The 17,951-nt window shown below is 51.5% G+C and overlaps 1 protein-coding gene across 4 annotated transcripts in view; it reads left to right on the top strand.

The window, feature by feature from the left end:
* Positions 1-14,833, top strand: part of NCK2 (NCK adaptor protein 2) — a 70,197-nt gene extending 55,364 nt beyond the window's left edge. For all 4 annotated transcript variants that reach the window (XM_031441020.2, XM_064481775.1, XM_064481776.1 and 1 more), the window contains 2 exons: positions 4,006-4,715; positions 13,597-14,833. In XM_031441020.2, the coding sequence (XP_031296880.2) occupies positions 4,006-4,715; positions 13,597-13,791 (905 nt within the window). In that variant the 3' untranslated portion in view covers positions 13,792-14,833. The remainder of the gene's footprint in view (positions 1-4,005; positions 4,716-13,596) is intronic.
* The last annotated feature ends 3,118 nt before the right edge of the window (positions 14,834-17,951 follow it).

Raw genomic sequence — 17,951 nt, 5'->3', positions numbered from 1 at the left:
CGGATGGTGAATAGCCCCTTTGTCCCTCCTTCTGCTGGCAGCCCGACCCCATAAGGGTGGGTTTGCCTCGGGGATGGTGGCTCCCGTCCCTCCTACAGGTCTCCTTCCCCCCTTCCCCCATCCTGGGCCACCGCTCCCTGAACTTGGGGTTCCATTCAGCGCACAATACAGCAGCTCATCACAGGGCGAGGGGTGTGCACTAAGAACGCGCACTTACGCTGATAGCCTCTTGAGAAAATTTTATTTTTTTCCTTGAAGTTTTCCAGAGCTCCTAACGGAAGTGACAGAAATCAATTCAAAAGTAGCTAAAGCGAAAAATAAAGAAAGAAGATGGAAATGGAAAGGGGGGGGTTCTCTCCCGTCACTGGGAAGGTTGGTTGGATTCCCTCAGCTCACGCCGTCTGGGTTCTGTGTCTGTGTCTCTGCGCCTCCGTCCTGCCCACCCCGACCCTCCCTGGTCACACAGACGTGCCCGACTGGGGTGTAGTCCTGGGCAGTCCTGGTCTGAGTCACCCAGAAGAGAGGCGTTTCATTGAATAAGAGATGGGGGTGAAGGGAACTGAACAGGTTAAAACAGTAGCAAACTATTGCATCAATCCCAAACGGTCACCCTTCAAAACATCCTTCAGTCCAGTAAATTTGAGGGTTTTTTCCTCTTTGTTCAAATACTTGATTATAATTTCTGGCACTTGGCATTCTCTGAGTAGTGGGAGCGAGTCTAAAAAACAAGACACAAATTAAATGCACAGGCAGCACCAAGAAAAGCTGTTGGAAGCCAAGCATTAAACACGTCCTCGTCTGTGGAAAGTCACTTCAGTCACCTGGTGCCTGAGTCAGATCTTGTCAGGTCTCCTTGGCATTTAATGATAAAAAACCTTTTGTAGTTTTTAGTTGACTTTCCTAACCCTCATGAGGGAAAAGCCCCACAGATTAATAACCCGTTTTCTTAACTTACTATAAATTACACATTTCAGGTGTAAGGAAATTTTCTGATTAAATCTAGTATATGTGACAAATCTGATTAGTAACAAAAATAAAGTGAGTTTGTCACAGAGCTCCTAAAACTCAGGTGTGCTGTGTCTAAATGGACGGGCCGGAGTGTATTCAGAGCTATGTCAAATCAGGTTGATGTTTTATCTTAAATCTGCAGAATTCCAGCTGGAAGATGACAGAGCATATTTTCAAGTTGTCTGTTCTAACATCCCTTCATCTTAAAAGGAGACTAGAAAAGATTTTGACTTTAAAATCACTGACATTAATAATGTAGGACATATTCAACCTTTTACTAGAACTCACTCTTTAATGTGTTTAATTTTATTCAAGAAAGTGACCCTGTGCTTATAATCATCAGTGACAGTGTAACCCAGGTGCAGAGAGCCAGTAGCTCGACACCAGAAAACTGTCACAAGGGCTGAAATGTCTAATTCACCTTTAAATCCAGCTCAGATGCTCGCCCCTTAAAAGCTGCTGTCTGCTCCCAGGGTTGGAAACACCACTCCTGACGGAGCTCGTGTAATTTTTTATTATGGTTATTAAATGCAGATAAAGCCTGCTGCGTAGCGCAGCGGGTGTCTGGGCTATAGCCTGGCTGTGGGGGTGGCCCAGCCAGGAGCTCGCCCACCTCCTCCCTCGGCCGCCCACCCGGTCCTGCCCAGGCAGCTGGGTGCCCGGGCTCAGTTCCTGATGGGACAGGACATCTGGGCAGGCGGTTGTGCGGGAGCCCCTGCCCAGGACCGGGTGGGGTGGTGACACCCGAGCTGCTGGGGAGGTGGGGGGGGTGCATGGGTTTTGGGGAGGCTCTCTGCCCCCACCTCCAGGGTCCCCTGGGTGGTCACTCCCCACGGCAGCAGCCCAGTGCCACCTCTGAAATGTCGTCTCCATCCTAATTACCACAACTTTAGGATCAGAGATTTAAGGAAACCAAGGGGCCCTCAGAGCCTGACCTTTACTTTGGAAGTTAGTCCTGACCATGCCCAAGCAGGTGCCACACAAAACAGCACCCTGCTTTTCTTTTTTTTTTTTCCCTCCGACAGCAATTTCCATTCCTTCTTTGTTTTCTTCACGCGAAGGTATTGCAGTCTATACATTATTGAACAAGCTGCAGAGAAAATCATTACTTTGCAGGGGGAAATAAAAGTTACTGAACATCGCTGAATGCAGCGTGCCGGCAGCTGGAACGGTTTTCTAACAGCCATGTTCTGGAAATTCTCATCCACAGCCTGACGGGTCCCATACAGGCTGCAGGGAAACCGCCAACCAAAGTGTCCCAACACCAGGCAGTCTGCACAGTCGGGGATTTTACGACTAACTCGAGAGCTGAAAGAAAAGCACATCGTTTGAGCTCATCCCAAATCCTGCTAACACATGCCTGTCCGGGCCTCCATCTGTCCATCGAGGCAGGGCTGGAGCTGCCTGGGTGTCCTCCACCGTGTGGGCTGTCCCCGAGGGCCGGGTGGGGGTGAGGGATGTGGCCAGGCTGCTCTGGGAGGGTCATCCTGTCCACGGCCCAGGCTGCCCCAGGAATTCACACTCTGGTCCAAGGTGAACAGGTCTTAGAAGGTGCCAGAAAGTGTGTGCTCCCGGACGTGGCACAGAGAGGGGGTGAGCATAGGCGCGGGCTGGTGAGGGCTTCCGGTCTGCCAGGTCATGGTTAGTTACCGTTTAGTTGGGAAAGATGGACTGAGACTGCAAATGGGTGTGAGGGTTTGCCGCTCCTACTGGGAAAAATGAAAAGTCATAGAAGAGAAATGATCACACACATATTGGTGTCTTCAGGTGTCCCTGGGGCGGGTCCTCTCTAGATCTGAGGTCAGAGATGATAATGATGCAGCGTTTTATTCCTCCGACCTCCCCACCCCCAGACCCAGCAGGGTAGCAGAAGCAAAGGTTATTCTCAGGACCAAGCTGTCTCTACTGCAGTTGAAGGAATCAGGGGAGAAAGAGGCAGAAGCTCCCCGCAAAAGTGCTCTGGTGTCATTTTGGAAAAAAACAGAAACCTGCCAATGGCCACAGCTTCCGCACCACGAAAATCCCCACAGTGACCGAGTTGGGACAGCTGGTGGGGGAGCAGCCGCCTCTCAGGAAAGGCTGGGGACCCCGGCCAGCCTCCCCAGTCCAGGGGCATGGCCCCCGACATGCCTTCCTCCCCTGGGGTCACTTTCGACAAAGTCCCAGAATTCCATGCCGTTGAACCCGGTTAAGCCATTGTTTTTTACCTTAGGGCTTTTCAAACTGTCTTCCTCACTCTCAGGAAGAAGAAAGTTTCACATTACAGCTCTGCGCTGACTCACGCACACGTGTGTAGCTGAAGGGGAGAAGACAGCTCATGTATGCAAGCGGGTCACACCCCATTAAACAGATTCTCCAACCCACCAGTGGGTTTTCAACCAGAATATGAAAATTCTGCCCTGGATTTAATGTTTCAGCTAATTTTTTCCAGTTCACTCATCACCACCTGTTGTGAGAAGTGTCTGCCATTTTGAAAGAAAAGAAGAAAGGAGAAGGGGGTGGATGTCTGATGCCAGGACCCTGAGTGTCCCTGTAGAGGAAGGGGAATGCTGGCCCCACGGTGGTCAGGGAGGTGCGACCAGGGCGGCCTGAAGGTCTGAAAGCTGGGGCCTGCCTTTGAGTTAATTTCCTCCAGCTTCCCCCTATACGAGAACCCAGAAGGCATCTTGCCTGTGTCTGGATGTGCTTTTATGTTTGTTTTTGGTCTGAGGGGTGCACGGATGCTCTAATCAGTTTTAGACTTTACACTGTTTTATCATCTTCGTTTGCTGGTGCTCTGGCAGTTTATGGGGGGAAGCAGAGCCATCAGTTTCAGTAACTCCCAGCTTTTAGGCATATGACCACTGCCGGGTGCAGCTGTCGCTTCCTCTGCTGGTGACTGGTTGGCTGCCCGCGGCCAAGCCGTCCAGCATCCTGCGCGCAGAGCCGCCCCTCCGCCCAGACCCTGCGGGGAGCCCTTGCCCGTCCCCTCCCTGAGCCCTTGCCGTGTCTCCGCAGGACTCGGCAGGACCCGCAGGAAGACCAGCGCCCGCGACGCGTCGCCCACGCCAAGTACGGACGCAGAGTTCCCCGCCAACGGGGGCGGCGCCGACCGCATCTACGACCTCAGCATCCCGGCCGTGGTCAAGTTCGCCTACGCGGCCGAGCGCGAGGACGAGCTGTCGCTGGTGAAGGGCTCGCGCGTCACCGTCATGGAGAAGTGCAGCGACGGCTGGTGGCGGGGCAGCTACAACGGGCAGGTGGGCTGGTTTCCGTCCAACTACGTGCTGGAGGAGCTGGACGAGGCGGCTGCCGACGCGCCCGGAGGCCCGAGCCTGCGGCCGGGCGCCGCACTCAGCAACGGCCAGGGCGCGCGGGTCCTGCACGTGGTGCAGACGCTGTACCCCTTCAGCTCGGTCACCGAGGAGGAGCTCAACTTCGACAAGGGCGAGACCATGGAGGTGGTGGAGAAGCCCGAGGACGACCCCGAGTGGTGGCGCTGCCGCAACGCCCGCGGCCAGGTCGGCCTGGTGCCCAAGAACTACGTGGTGGTGCTGAGCGAGCGCCCGGCCCCGCACGCCGGCTCCGGCCCCGCGGGGCCCGCGCGCTCCGGCCGCTTCGCGGGCCGGGAGTGGTACTATGGCAACGTGACGCGCCACCAGGCCGAGTGCGCGCTCAACGCGCGGGGCGTGCAGGGCGACTTCCTGGTCCGCGACAGCGAGTCCTCGGTGAGTGCAGGGTGGGCGTGGCCGGGAGGGCGGCGGGGCGTGTGTGTGCACGTGCATATGTGTGCAGGCCTGTGTGTGTGCGTGTATGTGTGTGCGTGTGTAACGTGCAGCAGGACTTCCTTGTCCAGGACGGCAAGTCCTGGGTGAGTGCAGGGTCGGCACAGCCTGGAGGGCAGAGGGGTGTGCGTGCGTGTGTCTGTGTGCACATGTGCATGTGTGTGGATGCTGTACAAGGCTGTTTCCTCCTCAGGTGCAGCCAATCCTTGGTAAGTCGGGCAGTGGGAAGGAATCGGAGAGCATGTACGTGTGTGCACATACATGTGTGTGGGAGTGCCCTCCAACAGCAAGGGTATTTGGGGCTCGTGTTGGTGGGGGCGAACACAGTTGTTCTGTGCAGCCTGTGTCCCGAGGTCCCAGTGCAGTGGCTGCCGGCCTCTGATGCACTGCCTCCCCCCGAGGCGCGCTCTTGCAGAGGGACGGTGAGTAAAGTGTGTTTTAGCCTCCCAAGGTCTGTTGCCTCTTGACAGATATTGCCCCGTTTCTGTTCTGCAGACTCAAACGTCCTTTTCTGCCCCGGTTTCCCTTGTGAATGACCCGTCTCGGCCCTAGAGGTTGACCTGGTTTCCTCTCTGGGTCTGAGACACACCAGATGTTCTCAGCAAGGTGGACACTGAGTTTCCAGCACAGCCTTTTGTTGGTTTGTTTCCCTTTTTAAAGCATGTAACCTTAGGTCACCTCTGCCGCAGGCACCCCCTAGTCTATCTCTGAAAGCTTTTGAGGCACTTAGGAGCATGATTGAAAGGAAGAGACTGTTGTTAAGAGAGATGAACTTGTGTGTGTGAAGTGAGTAGGGGGTGTGAGACCTCCGACCTGGAGCAGATCCACCTCTAGCGCAGGTTCGAGGGCTGTTTTGGCTGTGTGTCTGGGAGCACTGGGCTGGCATCACATGAGGCAGCCTTTCTGTGTTTTCATTATGGAAATACCTCTCAACCGATTTTGTAGATCCCTGGAAATGCACCTTCCACAGAGCGGGTCCCCCAAAACCAGAGCTTGGGAGCTGGAGTCTGGTGCGATGGCTGTGTTGGCTCCTGCAGGCTTCAGTTTAGTTTCTGAATTGCAGCCTGTCGGACTAGTAAGCACGCGCTGTGTGCTGTGGCTCTTGTCCCCTGAACGGGTGTTTATCAGGGTAAGTGCATTCTCAAGATTCCCGTTGACTGATCAGGGAGGACTTCAAGGCCACAGAGAGAGGGGCAGCTGTGGTCCTGGTGGAAAGCGGCCCCCTTTGCTGGCATAAGCAGCTCGAGGAGGTGGCGGCCACCTGAGATGCCGAGATGCCCTGGGGCCTGGCCGTTAACCGCATCTGAGGTCTGGGCGCTGAGGTTTTCTCAGGCGTGTCCCTGCGTCTCTGCCGACAGCAGAGCGGGGCCAGCCGTGCCGCCTCCTAGCTCACAAGCAGGTCGGTCCTCAGTGTCATCTGCGGCTGGTGAGGAACCGTCCGGATGGACGGATGGACAGCCTGTTGCTTGGTCCTCTTCTCCCTCGGCTTCTCGCCAGCCTCCCCGTCTGTTTTCCCCTCCTCCTTTGTCTTTTCTCCTGTTCGTTTTGGCTCTTCTGAGACGAGAGCCTGGCCTTCAAAGCCAGGGCCTGGGTCAGTGTTCCCGCAGGACCTCGTTCAAGTTCCTTTCCCTTTCTCGGGGTCTTTGGGCCCAGGGCTCGCCTTTGGTTGAGGTCCCCGCAGGACCTGTGCACCCTCCGTACGCCGCTTTTTTAGAGCACGTCTTCGAGATGTCCGTTATTTTAAAATATCCTGAGTGGTTCCAATATAAATAAGCTAGAGTCTTGCCTGATGATATTTTGCTTTTAAAAATATTTAATTTTTTTTCTATTTTGAAAAGTAAAACATATACCCAACTCTGAGTCCTGGGCAAGCTGTGCTTTTTTAGGGGGGAAGGGGAGGGGGATATGCATATTTCAGAAAAAACAAACAGCATCATTACATCCTGTGATACCCAGTGTCAGTGACGTCTGGGGGTTTCACAGGTGTCTGTTGGACGTGCTTTACCGATGAATGAATGAATGAACCAGAAGGTCCTCTCTTTCCTGTCCTGAATCTCACCACCCACTGTTTGTTCTTCCTTCATCCACACTCCCCCCCCCCACCCCCGTAATCTGTAATTGTCATTCCTCTTTAGCAGCTCAGGATGAAACAGTTTCAGTTCTTAATCGCTGTGTTTAATCATCATACCTCCATCTGCTAATCCTTGGCTTGTCAAACCTAGTGAATTCAAAATTCCTACCTGCCTTTGATGCTCATTGTAAATCCTTGCGTATTTGTTGAGACATATTCTGTGGATGTGGTTAGACGGCGGTGCTGCCGTGGGGAATACCCAGGTGCTGGGCGTCTGTGAGCTGTGTGAGCTGAATTAGCATAATTCCTTCCTAGGTTTTTCAAATTGCATTTTCTACAGAAATTGTAGCTTTTAACCAAAACTCGATGTTTTTCAGGCGTTTTCATCACTCCTTCTCCCTAGAGCAGTGATGCTCGAACTAAGGATGTATCAGAATTTCCTCGAGGGCTTGGTCAAATAGAGACTGCTCGGCCCCAGCGACCCGTGAAATGCCCAAGAATGTGCATTTCTAGCACATTCTTTGGAGATGTGGCTGTTGATGATCTAAGGACCACACTTGGAAAACCCCTGGTCCCTATTTTGCCATCTTACTGGTTTTATTCATATTTCCAGCAGTGAGTGGAACTCCATTTCTGCTTAAGACTACATTCCCGAGAGACATAAATGGGCTTCAGGGTGAAAATTATAACCATCATAGGGTTTAATTTTATGTAGACTATTAGGTTCTGTTGGGTGGAACGCATCTCCTCAAAGTGTTTGCTGGTTTACTTTTTAGCTGTTTAGAGCTTGGTAACAAACCCTCTGAGTTTGCATTGTGTTTCCGATTGGAGCTGGTGGGCATCCCGTGTCCCAGCAGAGCGGGGGCCTTGCCCACACAGCTCGGAAGGCGGGGAGCAGCGCGGTGAAGTCCTCCCTGCAGTGTGACCCCTGCAGGCAGCTTCCCAGGCAGGAAGAGCACGTGTCCTCACCCACCACCCAGCCTGATGCTTCGATTCCCTCTGTCAAGATCATAGGGCATCCACCAGACTTGCACAGACCTTTTTAGAGTAGCCCCTGAACTTCTTATTTATGTTTCTTATTGTGCCAGAATATAAATAACATACAATGTAACATTTTCATCATTTTTCAGTGTAAGTGCAGACGTGTAGGTCATTTGTGCAGTCATTACCACCCTCCTCCTCCGGAGCGCTTCCCTTTCCCTAACTGGGGCCCTGGACTCGCTAAAGGGGAACTCCCCCGCAACCCAGCCCCAGGAGACTTGCTACTCACTGTCTCTTTGAATTTGACTAAGTACCTCATATGAGTAGAATCACTCACACATGTGTGTGCTTTTGTGTCTGTCTTATTCCACTCAGCGTAATGTCCTCACGGTTCATCCGTGTGGTAGCAGGTGTCAGAATTCCCTTCCTTTTTTTTAAAAGCTGAATGGTACTCCGTTGTGTGGATGGACCATGGTTTGTTTATCCATTCATCTGTCGAAGGACGCTTGGGTTGCTTCCACCCTTTGGCTGTTGTGGACATGGGCGTGCAGACATCTGCTCTTTAAGGTGCACACTCAGTAGAGCTGGCTGGAGCGAATGGTGGGTCAGTGTTTAATTTTTTCAGGAACCGCCATCTGCAGCTGCACCATTTTGTCTTCCACCAGCTGTGCACAAGGGTTCCAGTTTTTACACATCCTTGCCAGCAGTTGTTGTTTTGTTTTTCTGTGGGGTTTTTTGTTTTTCTGTTTTTCATAACCACCATCCCAAGTGGTATCTCACTGTGGTTTTGATTTGCATCAGCACAGAGCCTTTTAATCTCAGCTGCACTTTTTGCCTCTTTGAGGGTATTTCCTGCAGCCCTGTTACTAAGTGGTTCCCAAGGATGGCCTCAGTGTCCCCGCAGTAGCAGCACAAGGTCCTAACACGGAATCAGAAAGCAGTTCTCTCATTCCAGGAGTTCACCCTCCCTAGTTGTCCAGCGTTGCCTTCTTTTAATCAAAATTGACTCACTGTCTGTACTTACACCACTAGCAGTCAACTGATGTGTGTGTGTGTGTGTGTGTGTGTGTGTATCCATATATATAAGATTATTACTGATCAGTCACACCAGGCATGACTTGGCAAAAAGACAGAGAAAGACAGGAACAGTGTTCTGAAAGTCTGCCCTCTGAGGCATTTATGTTAACTTTAGGAGATGCGTTTTGGGAGGCGGGGAGAGAGAACACACACACACCTACATCCTGACTTGAATGTGGACAGTAAACGCTCTCGTTTGGAGATGCGGCAGGTGGGACTTCGCGGGCTGTCCCGAGGCTGACAACTGATTTCTCTTTGTTTACTTAAACAAGTTTATTTAAAAGCTAAGGGGAACAAGAATATTTGATCATGTCGCATGTGGACTGGCTTTAAGCCTAGGGAGTGACTGTTTCACAGATACACTTAGAGGAGAAAGAAAATGCCAGTCAGAAGATAAACTGGTATAAAAACAAAGAGTAGCTGTTGGCAGCCAGGGGCCTGCATATAGGCAGTGAGTCCATTTTGATGCAAAGCGGGCTGTATTGGACAAGTGGGGAGGGGGACCCAGCAGTGAGAAAACTGAAAGGCCGCTTTTCTGAGATAAGAGCAGAAAATATTCATCAGTGGGGTACAGTCTGCCTTTAACCCATTGGCTCTAAGTTTTTTTGGCAAAGGAAATACTTCTCCGGACAAAAGACTACTTTCCTTAAAGAAGCAAAACGGAGAGAAAAACACCCATTTACTAGACAAGAAGGAAAGAATGATACAGCCTTTGATAGGAAACCAACAAGGTGTCCTCTCTTTGAGGGCAGAGAGAGTGTTAAATATATGCATAAATTATTGGTGCTTGAAGACCTGCATGACCAGCAGTCGATCCAGGGTCCACCTGGGAGGCTCGGTGAACCACACGAAAGGCATTTCTATTCTCACCTTGCTCTTAAATCCAAGGTGAATGATAAGTGGAAGTTTTAAGGTTATTAAAGACTCAGCAGTGCCCGGGAGCAAGTCCCTCCCTCCCCAGTATGTCTTCTTAGCCACGTGCTTAGAAGAGGTCAAGTGATGTTGCTGGTCTTGGGAGCACAATTTGAGACCAGCTGGTCCAGTTCATCTACAGGCTCTGTTCAGAATTATTTCGTGGCAACATGTTAACTGCACTTGAGGGTAAAGATTGGAAAGTGTACTCACGTTGAGGAGAGAATTCCCTGAAGGTAACACACGTATACAGATAACACATGACGCCAAGATGTTAAATGAAGGAGCTTAGGTGAAAAGCAGACTTCCCTGTTCAGAAAGCCCTGTGTGGATCAGGGGCTCAGTTAAAAGGTCTGTCCTACGCCGGCTCTCACTCACATCCTCCCTCCACGCAGCGCTGCTTTACCTGTGAACTGGTTAACGTGTCCATAAAACCAGCACAGAGCCTGGTCGGCGCTGAACTGTAACACTGAGGTCGCCCTCTGTCTGCATCTCAAGACTGGCAGCGCAGAATGTGTGTGCTTGTAAGAATTAGTAGAAGCCTGAGAGTAAACACGGCTTCAGGGACACCTGAGCGGAGGATGGATGTGCTGTTGGACCCAGGTGCGCGGTGACGGGTGTGTCCCCTGACCTTCCAGGACTGATGGCCATGTGGCCGGGGAGGTGGTGCTGATGCCCCGGCCTCACGCAAGTGCAGACCACCTGTCCGGCAGCACCTGCTCTAGTCAGTTCTGTTTTCAGAACCGTCCACAGCACCTGCCTTGGGTTGGGATGTGAGGCTGGCTTGCATGCATCTGGTTCGGTCCTGGGAAAACAGAAGTGGCTGAGAATTGTGCAGGTGACTGCTTGGAATGTCCTTCTGTGCTGTGCAGAATGTTCTGTGGGTGGGGCTGGGGTGACAGAGTCATTGTGACATCAGGGTTCCTGGTGATACGTCTCTGTTTTTTCTGGCCCCTGCCCCCCTGTCCCCCCACCCTCCTGGGCCGGCTCAGAAGATCTTCACCCCGTGTTGATTCATTTCTGAGAGACCCAGCTGGGGAAATTGTTTTCACGTTCTGTGTCCTCCTCCCCACCCCATGCTGGCCTCCGACCCTCTAATGGCCGTGATTCTGAAAATGCCATGTAGCTCACGGCCAGATCAGAGATAAACCTTCCGTCTCTTCCTGAAGTTTCATCTCGCCAGCATTTCCCAGGTTTCCTCCGAGGCAGCCAGCCCCAGGTTTAGTGTGGAGGTAAGGGGATGCTTTTCCCTCAAACGTTTGTTTTCATTTGGTCTGTTTCAGGCAGAGGGACACGTAAGTATGAACTGTAAAGACATCTGTCTCTCTGATTCTTCTCTGCCGACAGCTGTGGCTGGTGGGGCCCCCGCCATCCTTCCCAGGCCGGGACTGTCTCTGAGCCCCATCTCCCTGAGCTGTCATTGGTTTCTACAGAGTTGTCTCTGGTTTTGCAAGATTTGTACACTTTTAATCAGACACTCGCGAAGTCCATGTCAAAGACAAGGACAGGGACACTTGTTTTTCCTGATGGGGGGCTGGGAAAGCCGGCCGGGCTGCTGGACCTCGCAGCAGTGACTTCCGGGGCTTGGGAAAAGGCTGTTGTAGGAATTCAGTTAAGTGCTGGGTGATCCGGCTCCCACCACCAGGGCTCTCTGTGGACCCAGCAGGGGATCGGGCGTGGCCCTGCCTGGCCTCATGTGTGATGGCGCTGTCTGCTTTGCAGAAAGCCAAGGCGGGGCAGAGCTCACCTGGTTATAGAGTGGGGAGGCGTCTTCAGGGCGGTGAGCCTCTGAGCAGAGACTTACAGGAAGGGTTGACCGAAGGCGGGGACAAAGGATGACTCAAAAATAGGAACCAGAGTGAAAATGGGCCTGGGGGTGGGGCAGCCTTTCGTCTCATAGATCGGCTCTGTAGTGGGGGCCACTGACCCAGCCCTGGTGGGCCGTGGTGGGCAGTTGGGTTTTATTCTGAGGCCATCAGGGAGGCCAGCGTCCCTCCAACTCCCTCTCAGCAGAGCCGGCCAGTTAGTGCCTCAGAAGAGGCAGGACCCTCCCTCCCTGCATTTGCCGACGTCCCACCTCCCCAGCGCTAGCCCTGCCGCCCCTGCATTGCTGGGGCCCAGCCCCCACTTCTGCAGAGACCGTCCCTGGCCACCCCCGCACATTTAAATGACCTGCGCTACCCCAGCACTCTCTCCTGTCTTCAGAGAACTAGCACGGTTTGCAGCTGACCATATGCCGTTTCCTTATTCATCTGCGTCCCTCCCCCCGAAACAGTCATTTCCACAGGCACAGAAGCCAGTGCAGAGCTATGTCCTGGGCTCCCGCTCCCGCTCCCGCTCACATCCAGGGCGTGGCCTGTCTGCTGCCTGGTCTGTGACCAATAATTGCATGTTGAACTAATCAATACCTTTTTCCCCCAAAGAACATTCCTTATTCAATGTCTCACCCTACGTATTTTTCAATAAATGAGATAAAAGACCAATTTTAACAAAAATAACATCTTTCTAAAATATCTTCAAATATGAGTAAGGTGCCGACATAATCACAAGTCTAAACGTTTCGCAGTAAAACCTGCACATGAAGCACGGTACGCCCCCTCGGGGATGTTATGAACCATGTTAAAATGCAACCGGAATTCTCCACTGCTCTTAAAATATTTATTTGTAAATAGCATAGAATTAGAAATCTTTTTAGATTAAAAAAATTTTTTGAAAATAAGTTACAGGTGTACAGGACAGCGAGTCACACTCTTCAAAGGTCAGACTCCCACATGTGTTCTTTTTGACGATGGCTTCTGGCAGGTGTGAGGTGACACCTCGGGGCTTCAATCTGCATTTCCCCGATGACTGGCGATGTTGACCATCTTTTCAGGTGCCTGTTGGCTATTTGCATTTCCGTCTTTGGAATGTCTGCTCAGTTTTCCTGCCTATTTTTAAATCAGGTTGTTTGTTTTCTTGAGGTTGGATTGTATGAGCTGGTTATACATGCTGGATACTGACCCTTACTGGTTTTACCATTTGCAAATGTTTTCTCCCCTTCAGTAGGTTGTTTTTTGGTTCTGCCAATGGTTTCCTTTGCTGTGCAAAAGCTTTTTAAGTTTAATTAGCTCCCTTTTGTTTATCTTTGCTTTTCTTTCCTTTGTTTTAGAAGACAGATCCAAAACAGCATCGCTGTGATTCATATCAAAGAGTGTCCGGTCTGTATTTTCCTAGGAGTTGTATGATTTGGGGTCTTATGTTTTGGTCTTTACCGTGTGAGTCTATTTTTGTACATGGTGTTAAAGAATGTTTTAATTTCAGTCTTTCACATGTAGCTGTCCAGCTTTCCCAGCACCACCTATTGAAGAGACTGTCTTTTCTGTCAATATAGTTTGCCTCCTTTGTGGTAGATTAATTGACCATAAGTGCATGGGTTTATTTCTGGGCTCTCTGTCCTCCGTGAGTCTGTGTGTTTTTGTGCCAGGACCACGCTGTTGGCTGAACTTCGAATAGTGGTAGAAGTCAGAGCAAGTGGGATTTCTAGCTGCTGCCTGTATGCAGACCACTTTTTAAAAATTCCAGAAACAGCTAAAGAAAAGAAAAACTCAGGTGAACAAGGTTGCCATGCCTTCCATAAGTCTCCCCATCTTCACATGACTAAAATGCGTTTAGCACCGGAACCGTCCTAACCAAATTCCAGTGTCCTTCGCTCCAGAGCATCCGCATCTCGGGCTGCCTCCGGGTCGCCCTGGACAGCAGGCACCGCATGTCCAGTCGTAACCCCTGTTCCCTTTCCCTCCGCAGCCCAGTGACTTCTCCGTGTCTCTCAAAGCATCAGGGAAGAACAAACACTTCAAGGTGCAGCTGGTGGACAATGTCTACTGCATCGGGCAGCGGCGGTTTCACAGCATGGACGAGTTGGTGGAACACTACAAAAAGGCCCCCATCTTCACCAGCGAGCACGGGGAGAAGCTCTACCTCGTCAGAGCCCTGCAGTGACCGCCGCGGCCTGCGTGCCCCCCGTGGGTGACCTGCAGCCCGGGCCCTGTCCATGGTACTGCTCCCTCCGCCCGGTGCTCCTTTCCGCCTGCCCCCTCGCCATCCCAGGCCCCGCCGGCCAGTTTAGGAGACGGGGCAGTGGAAGAGGGGCGAGTTTGTCCACTTTATTCCTTCTACTTGGGAAACAGCCTTAGTCTGTTCAAACCGCTCAGGCCAACAGACCCCTCGTAAAGGAGACACCGGGCGCGGTTTGAATGCACCGAAGCTGCCGTTAATTCAGTGAACTACAGCACCTTCGAGAGTGGTGCCGGGGCTCTGGGCGGCACCGGCAAGGGTCCTGGCCCTGGTCCTGGCAGCCCCGGGCCCACGTCCTTGGCGCATACACGGCCCCAGACTCTCCGGGGTGGGAGTCGGGGCCGTGTGCTCGTGGCAATACCAGAACCGCCGGGTGAGACAGGAGGGAGGATGCTGTCCAGTGCCTTTGGGGCTGTGCTTGCAATAAAGAAAAGATGTCCTTGAAGGTCGGTCTGCAGGAGAGGGGCCGGAGACTTGGAGAGACAGAGGCTTTGGAAATGTACCCCCAGGTGTGCCGTCTGCCAGTGCTTTTTCCTCCAGCCCTGCGGCTCTGTTTCGATTTCACAACTATGTATTTAATTCTCAAAGTGATACGTATCTGTAGCCATTTGTTGACACTAATACAGATGATTAAGGAAAACAGCTGATCTTTGGGGAAGGGGAGTGACCAACACTTCGTGCACACACACACACACACACACACACTATATATATATATATAAATATATATTATTTGCTTTACAGGGAAATTTTTCAGGGTTTACAAAAGAATATGTGATGGGTAGTAAGACACAGAATGTTTATGAAGAAAACGCATTTTCTTTCTTCTTTACATTTGAACTCCTTTATAGTTTAAATACACAGTCTTGAGATGGCGCATTCCTACAATTGAGGAAGGGGTTTTAAGACCCCCTAAACTTGCATACTCAGTTTTTTGGATATTGTAATAAAAAAAGTATTAAGACAAGATGCTGTGTGTGTTCATCTCTGGCGAAGCTCTGACTCAGTGATGGGAGAGGAGTTAGTACAGCTTTTCCCGAAGACTCAGTGCCTAAGAGAGGGAGGGGGTTGCACTTTTTGAGGGGAGTTTTAACAGATTTCTTCTTTGTGTGTTTTCTTTTTCTACCACTGCATTTTTGTATCTTGAAATAATAAATGTTAATTAGTGCAACTCCAAGAGAAACCAGAATCTCAAGCTTGGTCTTAACTTTACTCTTCAGAAATTATCCTTTAAAAAGCATTTCCCCAAACGGTTGTCAGCTGGCCTTCCCTCCTCTCTCTGCTCCTGCCTGCCTTCCGTGCTCCTGGGAAGCATTTACCACTCACTGAGCACCGCGCGTGCCCAGCACCAGGATACGATGCCACAGAGCACGATGCTGGTGGCCCCGCGGGCTGATCACAGTGCTCCTCCAGCTGGACACAGTGTTCTCGTCACAAGTCCTCGAGCTGAGTCCTGCTCTTGTCCCTGTCACACAGATGGTGGAGGAAAGGCATCCAGTGAACACACGGGGGCACGTGGCTGGTGCGTCTCGGAGCAGGTGGCCAACCTAGAGGCCTGGCTTCAGGGCCACGCCCTCTGACCCTAGCCTCAGGAGGCTCCCAGGAGAAATAAGGTGTTTTGTGAGAGTCTGCACTTCATCAGTTGAGTTCATTTATCTTTAGTTGTTGCTTTTGATATAAAGAAGTCTGATGATAAAAGAGAAGTTTGGTGTCTGGTACCTAAGGAGTTGGGGGCACCCAGGTACATAATAGACCTACAGGGGAGAGAGGCAGGTCGTGACCTTAGACAGAACACGTGGGTTCTGGACCTTGTCCTGGGACTCACACTTTCTCCCAACTCTCAGATCTCCCTGCTGTGTGTTCCGTGTTGACCTTGTGCAGGGATCCCTCCAGACTGTGAGCGCCCGGACAGCTGAATCCCTGAGTTACATCCAGCAATTCAGGGAGAAGTAATTAAAGGGCACACTACAAACACACTTTGGCTTCGGGAGCTTCTTTAAGACTTGTAGTTGTAATTGACAATTATTTTTAATCTTCTCTCAAACCACCGTGGGGTAGATCAGGACCAGTGTTTATGATGGTTCTGCACGCCAGGACGTCCCGGCACCAGGTGGACCGGTGGCGTGTGGACTGATGGTCCCAGTAGGAACCCATTGATAGAGTGGGGGATGCAGGGGAATGTCAAGACAGGGTCCCTGTGTGATTTGGAGTCTGCCCCAGCGATGCTCTGTCCAGGTGACCCTTCTGCCATCACCTTCCTGCCCATCCAGAGATTTCCCGGACGGATCTCGTTTTGCTGTTCCGTTGCCTCTTTGCACAGACAGCAGAGGACAATAAAGGTCAGAGTTTGTGTAATTGTGCAACTCTGCAATTGTTTGCATTAGATGTGCCTTCATTTTCCGTAAACAGCCTGTGAATTACAGTGTGGAGCCACCCAGCTCTTCACGGTGGCTGTTCCAAATGCCATCCCCTCCTGTTTCTAGGGGGTGAAGGTGTCCATCTTCTCTACCAAAGTGCATCACAAATTAAAGTCTTGAATCATAATTAGAACCTTTATGTCTCTTCAAACTCTGACATTTCCAAACGAAGCATTTTTGGCGCCAGTACAGTTTTGTCTTCGGCTTCTGTGTACTAACTGATTTACAATTTACTTTTCTACCCTCTCTCCTGCCTAGTGGCAGAACGCCAGAATAATTTAAGACCAAAGTTCAGAGTGAGAGAATGAAAAAGCTTGGAAGCATTATTTTAAAATACTGCTTTTCAATAAATACAGGTCTGGTTTTGGCCACTTTCTCACTGGAGTCCAGGAAGATTTGTCTGTTAGTGTGTGACGAGTGTAATTTATATCATTTCCGCTCTAACACCTGGCCCAGGTGCTGTTGAAGTAATGAAACCAATGAACATATTTGCCCGACCAGAATGTGGACGTCCGAATAGATGTTCATTCATCACGGAGGTGAATGGGTGTCCCGTGCCACAGGGACACGCCCGTGCCTCCTGTGTTGTGTCGGAACAGGGTGTAGGGCTGGGGTGCAGCTCAGTGGTGGAGCGCGCGCTCAGCATGCACGAGGTCCTGGGTTCAGTCCCCAGCGTCCCCACTAGAAAAAATTAGATACACAGGGTGTAGTGACAGGACACCCACAGTCCAGTAGTGTGAGTAGTTGTGTCCAGAAATGTCACCTCTGCAGAAACGGGTTTAATATGAAAAGGGATGTGTATACATACATATAACTGAATCACTCTGCTGCACAACAGAAACTAACACAACATTGTAAATCAACTGTACTTCAATTAAAAAAAACAATAAATTTTAAAAAATGGGTTTAAACTTGCCTGGCTGCTCTAAGCTGCCCCTGAGTTTTGCTGACAGTCTCAAGCACGTCATTGCATGTGATGACAATGCAAAAAAAGAAACGCGTTCAAATCCTTCACTTGGTTAAAAACCATCACAGAATGCTGAGACCTCGCTGACCTCTCTGAGGCTTCAGACTTTCAAGGTCTTTTGTCTGAAAGCCCACTGAAACGCACAGCCGTGCCACACCCTCACAGGCCAACCGTCCACGCAAGTTGTGAAACCGGCCCCCCCTCTCTCGGGGGCCAGCCGCGCTCTCCGTGACCCCGACTCCTTCCTGCAGGACAGACTTACACAAAGACCTCTCTCATGACTGTTCCTCTCTGTCCCTGGAGGTCCCTGGGCTGAGTCCCTGGGTAGCAACTGAAGCTGCAGCTAAAGGCAGTGACACAATGGGGCTATTGTGCGAGCTCTAAGTCATTGGGAGGGCAGCCTGGGCGCAGGGCTGAGTCAGCAGGCACACCTGCCAGCCCCATCCCTCAGGGCTCGGGCGGGTGGGGCCTCCTGGGCCTCCTTCCTCCCTGGGCCTCAGTCCACTCCTCTGGCCACGCCGGGGCCCCTCTTCTGCCCCCTGCTGGCCCTGCTGCGTTCCTCCTGGCTCTGCCTTATCTCCACCAAGCAGCCCCAAGGCCACCAGGGTTCTGAAGTCAGTCACACGCCACCCGGAGTTAGAGCATAAACGGGTTGCCTGCCGTGTCTGGGACTCAGGGTATCAGGCACGAACCCCTTCCAG

This window comes from Camelus dromedarius, chromosome 33 (genome assembly GCF_036321535.1).
Source record: "Camelus dromedarius isolate mCamDro1 chromosome 33, mCamDro1.pat, whole genome shotgun sequence".
Lineage (NCBI taxonomy): Eukaryota > Metazoa > Chordata > Mammalia > Artiodactyla > Camelidae > Camelus > Camelus dromedarius.
This window is presented reverse-complemented; position numbering and strand designations above follow the sequence as displayed.